The sequence below is a fragment of the Sinohyriopsis cumingii genome, chromosome 9 (assembly GCF_028554795.1).
Source record: "Sinohyriopsis cumingii isolate HCF-2022 chromosome 9, ASM2855479v2, whole genome shotgun sequence".
NCBI classification, from domain to species: domain Eukaryota; kingdom Metazoa; phylum Mollusca; class Bivalvia; order Unionida; family Unionidae; genus Sinohyriopsis; species Sinohyriopsis cumingii.
The window spans coordinates 107,140,653-107,150,305 of NC_142969.1; the positions used below are offsets into that span (position 1 = coordinate 107,140,653).

At 35.9% G+C, this 9,653-nt stretch overlaps 1 protein-coding gene across 3 annotated transcripts; it reads right to left on the reverse strand.

Annotated features, from left to right (window-relative positions):
• Positions 1-286: 286 nt before the first annotated feature.
• On the reverse strand, positions 287-9,377 carry LOC149792435 (uncharacterized). Of its 3 annotated transcripts, XR_016423560.1 has the most exons (3): positions 9,115-9,243; positions 963-2,948; positions 287-900 (listed from the first exon to the last, which is right to left on the reverse strand). XR_016423560.1 is itself a non-coding variant. In XM_089971004.1 (2 exons), exon 2 carries the CDS (start codon positions 2,931-2,933, stop codon positions 2,112-2,114), a length of 822 nt encoding a protein of 273 aa, XP_089827130.1. In that variant the 5' UTR covers positions 2,934-2,948; positions 9,235-9,377; the 3' UTR covers positions 287-2,111. The 3 variants fall into 3 exon arrangements, 2 of the variants coding, with proteins under 2 accessions (XP_089827130.1, XP_089827128.1); XM_089971004.1 differs by having other exon boundaries at positions 287-2,948; positions 9,235-9,377; XM_089971002.1 differs by having other exon boundaries at positions 287-2,948.
• Between the last annotated feature and the right edge of the window lie 276 nt (positions 9,378-9,653).

The window sequence follows — 9,653 nt, forward strand, 5'->3', positions numbered from 1 at the left end:
TGACAGTATTATTTGTATTAAAATTGTAATTCTGCCTACTATTATCAAGCATTCTTCTATAGGAATCCTGGGACAGCATTTTCCGTTCCATCTGGTGTATATTTATAATTCTCTCTCTCTTTCTATCTATATATATATATATATATATATATATATATATATATATATATATATATATATATATATAAATTTTCTATAAAATTCAGCTTGCTGCAAAAAAGATCAGGTTGAAATGATTTTAAATAGCTAGATTTGAGAGAAAGAGAGAGATAATTTAAACAACCAATAAGAGAGCTATATTAATTTAATTTTAATATTTTCATACATAACATTTCATTATCTTTCCAATTCAGGTTCAGATCCATACAGAATTAATTATGCACCAATGAGGAAAACAAAGTCAAAATAAGTCCATCAATGAAAACAAAACTGTTAATGATTCATTCTATCGTGTGCTTCTTTTGAGATTGAAAACACTTTTTTAAAATCCATTTAAGTTTTTGCCAGGCAGTATTTACTTATCGGTCTCCTGTTAATTACCACATAAACAAGAGATCATAAACACCACATGTGGGTGCTACATTTTTGGTTCATTGATAATGAAAACATAGTGGTTAATCATTAGTGTCAAGTGCCTTTCATTTCCAAACACATCTGTCAATGAAATCCTAGTGGTTAATCATTAGTGTCAAGTGCCTTTCATTTCCAAACACACCTGTCAATGAAATCCTAGTGGTTAATCATTAGTGTCAAGTGCCTTTCATTTCCAAACACATCTGTCAATGAAATCCTAGTGGTTAATCATTAGTGTCAAGTGCCTTTTCATTTCCAAACACACCTGTCAATGAAATCCTAGTGGTTATTCATTAGTGTCAAGTGCCTTTTCATTTCCAAACACACCTGTCAATGAAATCCTAGTGGTTAATCATTAGTGTCAAGTGCCTTTTCATTTCCAAACACACCTGTCAATGAAATCCCACAAGGTATATTATTAACAATTAATGCATTACTCATCTAAAGGCGGCGACATGCATCAAAACAATCTTTATTCTCGGCTAGCTAACAAACTGCTCGAGGATAGGTTAAGGACTTAAAGTCAGTTAATCTCAGATTCGTACAAACATTAAAATGTAACTGATAAGTTAGAATAGCAAGATTTATTCCCTATTTGTGAAAACTGGCTTCAATTAGTAACAGAACACTATGGCATATTTAATTTGAAACTTGAACTTGCCGGAGCTGAATCTGAGCTTGTCCTGGAAGACAGGAAAGTTGATTTGTAAATTCCTGATGTGTGCGCATGCACATACACACGCACGCACACACACACACTTAAGAAGCAAATTTCTGAACAATCTATACAAATTTACAAATAATTTGTTGTTTGTGAAATGTTCAGTAGAAAGAAAACCACATATGAATATTAACAGTCCAAATTTAATTTTGTTTTACAGCCAAATGTTCTTTGTCCAATAAAAATTACGTCTCTGTTCAAGTTAGATTAACCTATTAAAATACAGCTGGTCTGAGTATGAAGAGATGAAAACAAACTGACACTCTTACTTATTTCTGCCTTTCCTATCATTACTCTCCTGCCTGTTCTATCTCTACCTTCCTTCCTTTATTCTTGACCACGCACCACCCGCTCCTTAATAGTCAAGTGTGATTGCATCAACGTATTTATAGACTGATGGATTAACCTAACTACCAAGAATATACAGTTGGATTAACCTAAATATCAAATATACAGTTGGATTAACCTAAATATCAAATATACAGTTGGATTAACCTAAATATCAAATATACAGTTGGATTAACCTAAATATCAAATATACAGATGGATTAACCTAAAGATCAAATAGTTTTTTTAAATGATAAAATGTTAACCATTTTCATCCTTTATGTTGTAAAAATGTTACACACAATAAACACAGAGTCAGTTACAATCCTTATATCGGATATGAACCAGTTTAACAGCAGAAAATTCCTAAATTATACTAAATTAAGGAGAAATAAACATAAATCTATGAATAATTAAGGAGAAATAAACATAAATCTATGAATAATTAAGATGCAATACTCTCAGTATTCTCTGTACAAATGTACACACCTCAAGCATTGTCATCATCTTCTTCTACCCTTCTACTCCTTATGGATTTGCCACGTGATGGTTTTCTTGATTTAAATGTCATCTTAGATTCAATGTCTGATTGCTGTTTTGAGTCATTTTCATTTGTATCATCAAGCTCCAAAGAACACCCACTCTCTTCAGCAGATTCATTCAAGGAGTCCTTCTCATTCTTTTCACAGCTACTAGTGGAGGTCTTTTTCACTTTTTGAAATGTAAACGCTCCTTTTGAACAGGCATTGCTTTCCACGTCAACTTTTTCACTAGCATTTTCTGCCTCTCGGAGTGCCCTTCTTTCGGTCAAAAATGCTAGAGCTGCTTTCTTGTTGGCAGAGCTGGACATGTCTTCATCCTTAACATCTTCCAGTGAGTATCTGGTCCATTTATGTGGATGAACTTCAAAATCAGGCTTTCTCTTACAGCCACCACGTCTAAACCTTCCTTGGTGGCTGTACTTTCTCCCCGCTCCTTCTTCTGTGTCAACTCTCCGATGCCAATTATTTCCTTGCTGACTTTCCAAGTCCTTTTCTTCATCACCTTGACGACAACCTTTGCTCATGGGCAATTTGGGAGTCTTAAATGTTGGCATTATTGTCTCAGTTGCAGTGGAATCTGGTTCCAGTGACAGAAGTTTGTGATCTTCACTTACATCACTTTGGGCTCTAGACTGTTCAAACTCGTTATGTTTGTCTTCATAAGCTTTCAAATTACTGAAAATATCCTTGCATCTGTTAGTGAAGTCATTACTTTCACCTTTCAGTAAGAAAGCTGGGGTTTCGATATTCCTTTCCATGTTGATATTCATACCATAATGTAGTAACTGAAAAATGGACAAAATAAATCCTGTAGTCAAAGAGTTTCAATATACATAAAAAATATGAATATAAAGCTTTTTCTTTTCAAATATCCAGTAAAATATTCATGCTCTTCATTCTCAGTTTACTAAGCACTGAATCACTGACAAATATTAACAAGAGGCCAAAGCTGGTTCAAGACTGCTCACCTTGCACAATGAACTGAAAGTCACACATAAAAAATAGTGGAAGCATAATCGACGTAAAAAACATTTTCCATCAGGTTAATAACAAAGTGAAATAGTTGAAAGAGATAATAACAAAAACTCAATCTTTACAGCACATAATCATGAAATAGTCATGTCAAGTTTTGTTTAAACATGTCATGTAGTACTAGTCGGGATATCATGTAGTACTAGTCAGGATATCATGTAGTACTAGTTGGGATATCATGTAGTACTAGTCGGGATATCATGTAGTACTAGTTGGGATATCATGTAGTACTAGTCAGGATATCATGTAGTACTAGTTGAGATATCATGTAATACTAGTCGGGATATCATGTAGTACTAATCAGGACATCATGTAGTACTAGTCAGGATATCATGTAGTACTAGTCGGGATATCATGTAGTACTAGTCAGGATGTCATTTAGTACTAGTCGGGATATCATGTAGTACTAGTTGAGATATCATGTAATACTAGTCGGGATGTCATGTAGTTCTAGTCGGGATATCATGTAGTACTAGTCAGGATATCAAATTCCTGTTTTCCATCAAATCGCTATTCAACCCAAACTGTTGCTTGTGAGGCAACCAAAACTAAAATTTTGGTAAAACAGGTAACAGTTCACATTTCCATAATGCTTGAGATAAATGTCAAAAATATCAAACTAGTTGCAATAGAAGCCAAATGAATGCAAATGAGCCCACATACAACAGAACTTCAACAGAACATGTCATAAGTAAGATTCCCACAAAGTTTGATCTCAAGTAGCCCAGTTTTTTTGTTGCATCTGGGCTTTTTTTTAAGCAGTCAAAAAAGATTCAGTTGTTGGCTGCTACAAAAAGAAATTTCTGGAACACTGGTCACCTGAAATACAAATTTGACAGAACCTGCTGCTTTAGTAAGATTTCTACAAGATTTTATTTACCTGTTACAGTAATTGTGTAGAAAATAGCCAAGAAAAATGTATCAGCTGTGGATGGCTGGATGAACAATGCATACTACATAATGGATTCTGGACCATATCATAAGCTCACATAGCTTTTGACAAAGTGAGCCGAAATAACACTGAAATTCTATAATATTGATTAATCAAATACTATTTGCCAAATCAGCTGCTCAAATGAGCAGAGTATGGTCTCTGAGAGAAACAGACCTAGATCCCTATGATATCAGGCACGTAAACAAACCATATAGACATGTTGCATTCTGGGACTGAATGGGTGGAACTATGCCATTATAATGCTGTCTAATCACTCGGCAATAATACCAAACAAAATTCCAAACCACTCTGCAATTATACAAAGAAAATGTGGGGTTTTCGAAGTTAATATAGCATAACTGCACATCTACTACTGTTAAATAAATGGAAAGAAAATTTCTGGCATGAAATATTGCATTCCTGTAAATATGGACCTCTGACCTGATATACCATGTAGAAAAAACTTAAAAATGTCTGTTTAAAACATTTTCGCCATTGGAAATTTACCTTGTACTTCAGAACAAGACAGTAATGAAAACAATGCCAACAAATATTAAATATAAAGTATAAGTCATCAAGAGAGATTTGGGTATTAGGTTTTAAAAAATAAACTAATTTATACCTATCAACACTGCTCGACCACTGTTGTAAATGGGCATTTCAAAACACAGCTGGACCCTGTGGTAAATGGACATCTATCAACACAGCTGAACCATTGTTGTAAATGGGCACTGGTGTCAGTATTCGCAACTATGTTTAAAACTTTGACATCAGCACAGTTGAACCACTGTGTAAATGGACATCAATCAATACAGCTAGACCACTGTTGTAAATGGTCACTGATGTCAGTATTCTCTATCATGTTTACTTTGACAGCAACACAGCTGAACCACAATTGTAAATGGACATCCAACAGCACAGCTGGACCCTGTTGTAAATGGCCATATGAACCACTGTTGTACATGGACATCCAACAGCAAAACTGGACCCTGTTATAAATGAACACATGAACCACTGTTGTACATGGACATCCATCAACACAGCTGGACCCTGTTATAAATGAACACATAAACCACTGTTGTACATGGACATCCAACAGCACAGCTCAATCACTGTTGTAAATGGCCGTCCAACAGCACAGCTGGACCCTGTTGTAAATGGCCATCCAACAGCACAGCTGGACACTGTTGTAAATGGACATCCAACAGCACAGCTGGACCCTGTTGTAAATGGACATCCAACAGCACAGCTGGACCCTGTTGTAAATGGACATCCAACAGCACAGCTAGACCCTGTTATAAATGACCATATGAACCACTGTTGTAAATGGACATCCAACAGCACAGCTGGACCCGGTTATAAATGAACACATGAACCACTGTTGTACATGGACATCCATCAACACAGCTGGACCCTGTTGTAAATGGCCATATGAACTACTGTTGTAAATGGACATCCAACAGCACTGCTGGACCCTGTTGTAAATGGCCATATGAACCACTGTTGTACATGGCCATCCAACAGCACAGCTGGACCCTGTTGTTAATGGCCATCCAACAGCGCAGCTGGACCCTGCTGTAAATGGCCATATGAACCACTGTTGTACATGGACATCCAACAGAGCTGGACCCTGTTGTAAATGGCCATCCAACAGCACAGCTGGACCCTGTTGTTAATGGACATCCAACAGCACAGCTGGACCCTGTTATAAATGAACACATGAACCACTGTTGTACATGGACATCCAACAGCACAGCTGGACCCTGTTGTAAATGGCCATATGAACCACAGTTGTAAATGGACATCCAACAGCACAGCTGGACCCTGTTGTAAATGGCCGTATGAACCACTCTTGTACATGGACATCCATCAACACAGCTGGACCCTGTTATAAATGAACACATGAACCACTGTTGTACATGGACATCCATCAACACAGCTAGACCCTGTTGTAAATGGCCATATGAACTACTGTTGTAAATGGACATCCAACAGCACAGCTGGACCCTGTTGTAAATGGCCATATGAACCACTGTTGTACATGGACATCCATCAACACAGCTGGACCCTGTTATAAATGAACACATGAACCACTGTTGTACATGGACATCCATCAACACAGCTGGACCCTGTTGTAAATGGCCATATGAACCACTGTTGTAAATGGACATCCAACAGCACAGCTGGACCCTGTTGTAAATGGCCATATGAACCACTGTTGTACATGGACATCCATCAACACAGCTGGACCCTGTTATAAATGAACACATGAACCACTGTTGTACATGGACATCCATCAACACAGCTGGACGCTGTTGTAAATGGCCATATGAACCACTGTTGTAAATGGACATCCAACAGCACAGCTGGACCCTGTTGTAAATGGCCATATGAACAACAGTTGTAAATGGACATCCATCAACACACCTCAATCACTGTTGCAAATGTACAATGATGTCAGCATTCTTGCCTACATTTACATCAGTGACATCAATATACATGGACTATTGTAGTAAATGAATATCCATCAACACAGCTGGACTATTGTAGTAAATGAATATCCATCAATACAGCTGGACTATTGTAGTAAATGAATATACATCAACACAGCTGGACTATTGTAGTAAATGAATATCCATCAACACAGCTGGACTATTGTAGTAAATGGACATTGTTGTTTATGACATTTTATTATTAAAATGCATCCACAAAGTCCACATTGATTAAGATATCATGAAATGATGGTGCTTAAAGTTTAAATTTACACAAGCAACCAAAGTAAATTTATTAAAAATATATAGAATATATGGGAACATGATTCAAATATTAAAAATACATAGAATGTATGGGAATATGATTCAAATGTTAAAAATATATAGAATGTATGGGAATATGATTCAAATATTAAAAATATATAGAATGTATGGGAATATGATTCAAATATTAAAAATATATAGAACGTATGGGAATATGATTCAAATATATAAAAAATATAGAATGTATGGGAACATGATTCAAATATTAAAAAAATATAGAATGTATGGGAACATGATTCAAATCAATGACAGTAAGTAAACAGTCTTATAGCTGATTTGCCACTGACTGCTAAAGAAAACCACACATAGCAATTTTACATTGTTGCCTCGACCATACCCAAATCAGCCTACTGAATTCCTTTAATTTTTTTTTAAATCAGAGATTGTCCTCTTTTTTCTGGGGGTGGAGAGAGATACTGTTCATGATACTGGAGACATCAAATTTTAATTAAAATGCATACAATATTTTGTGGTCTTTTCCCCTGGTATTTTCGCAAGTTTGGTGTCTTAGATTGTGGATGTATGTTTCATAGTGACCAGATTATTCAAGGAATCGGAAGTTTGCTTGTGAAGTATCTTCTGTACTTAAGCTGCAATGTATCTTAATGCACTAGCAAATTGCTTTTTTCAACACACAGTCACAGGACCTATTAAAATCAATGATAAATTTTAGAGACCTGTATTATTTTCCATTATGTCAGAATTGCTTCAGGCCTAAAAAAAATTAATGTTTGATATAACATTTATTGATCATTAATTTAATATGTGGACAAAAAGTGGTTGAGACACTGGAATACATTTAAATGTCTTGCTATTTTTTTATAGATCTTACATATGTGGTTAATAAAGGGGAAAATACATGTTGCTCTCCACTGCAAGACATTTAATTATCTTGCCGTTTTCTGACAGATCTAATGTGCTTGATAATGGGGAAAAAACATGTTGCTCTCCATTGCAAGACTTGAACCATAGTAAGGCTGTATGCTGATTGTACATTGCTAAAAAGACTGTCTGAATTCAGATGAGATACAATAACTCTTTATACAAATTTTGGGGAGTTAATATAATGCGAAAAAAGCATGACTTGGATGAGAAATCAAAAAATGCATTGGGTCAATCTATATGCATTACTGTTTGATAATGTGGGTACTGGCCCGATTTACGAAAAGTTGACTTTATCTTTTAATTACTGAAACAATAGAAAGTTATTTTGTAAAAAAACTGTGATGGTTCATATTTTGTTCTAATTTAACTTGAAATAATCATCAACCATCCGATGTAAATTTAAAGCTGTACATTCTCTTACTATGCAAGACCAACAAGTAGATCTCTGTTGTTTTGTTTTTTTGGTGGGGGGTCTTTTCTTTTTCTTTCTGATATTACTGGTTGTTGTTGTTGTTGTTGTTATTGGGTTTAACGCCATTTTTCAGCACACGATAGGCTATACATGGCGGCCAGTATTAATGGTGGAGGAAGAACCCAGGAAAACCCCGGAGAGAACCACCGACCCACGAGAAGCTACTGGCAAGCTTTCTCACATACCCACATTGGCTGAATCCGAGACTCGAACCCATGCAGACAGAGGTGAGATGGCTGTGATCCTTAACGGACAGCGCTTTAGACCACTCGGCCACTCGGTGCCCCGATATTACTGGTAGCTACCAGTAATGTTGGATCAAAATATGTACTTGCTGGTCTATTACCATCCTTGCAAAAACAGTAATATCTACTAAGTCATGTATGTGCGTTCCATTGTTTTTTCCTTCAAATATTTCATACAGTCCGAATCATGGCATTTGGGCCAAATCAGAAAATAATTTGTGCCAACGAAGCTCGTTATTTGGGCCGAATAGGCCGCGGTCCGAATCAGCCAGCATTCGTGGAAAAATATAATTACTAAAGTCATGATGCTAATTTGATTGTTTCATTTACATAAGTCATATACAAGTTGTGTGACAGCAGGTTTTCCGCAATTTAAAAAAAAAAAAGAGTGATGCTTAAATTGCGACAGATTAAAGTTATCCGAAACCAGATAACACTCTTTCTCAGCTATCGAAAATAGGTACTGTTCGGTGTATTGCGGTTAAACTACCATACACTTTCAATCCCAGGTATTCTTTCCATTTTATACGTTCCTATAAAACTACATTAGTTTGCGCGTATACTTGCCTTTTAAAAATTCTAACTTTCAAAGTTCAAAAGAACGTTTAAAACAAAGAACAAGAATCTCCACAATCTGGATTTTGCCCGTTTTCTGGTACGCATGTACACAGATTAGTGAAGCCATACTTTTGTGTTATCGATAATTATTCCACGGATATCCTACACCAATTTGCCTGTGGTCAGAAAGTATTGGAGAAGAAATCTTGAATGTATAATCTTCCCACGAGAAATGGCTAGAACAAAGAAATGCAAATGCGGGTTCAGTAAAATTTATAGTCAATTCGGTCGAAAACCAGTTCTATCGGGTCGATACGGCCCACATAGGTTTTATTGCGGATACACTGTGCTACTTTAATGAAGACGGTTTCATTGGAATATTAAAACGGTGAGCTACAAAATACCAGTGATTTTGTCACATATCAACTGACTATATATTCTGATGAAATAGTATTGATATTTTTTAGCTTAGTCGTACATTTAAATGTAACATTTACATTTGTTTCAAATTTAAATGCACTTTTGAGAGAGCGACGTATGTAAGGTGA

What these genes read in the sequence shown, in the direction of transcription:
- LOC149792435 (XM_089971004.1), bottom strand. Translation starts at nt 2,933, where the DNA reads ATGAATATCAACATGGAAAGGAATATCGAAACCCCAGCTTTCTTACTG.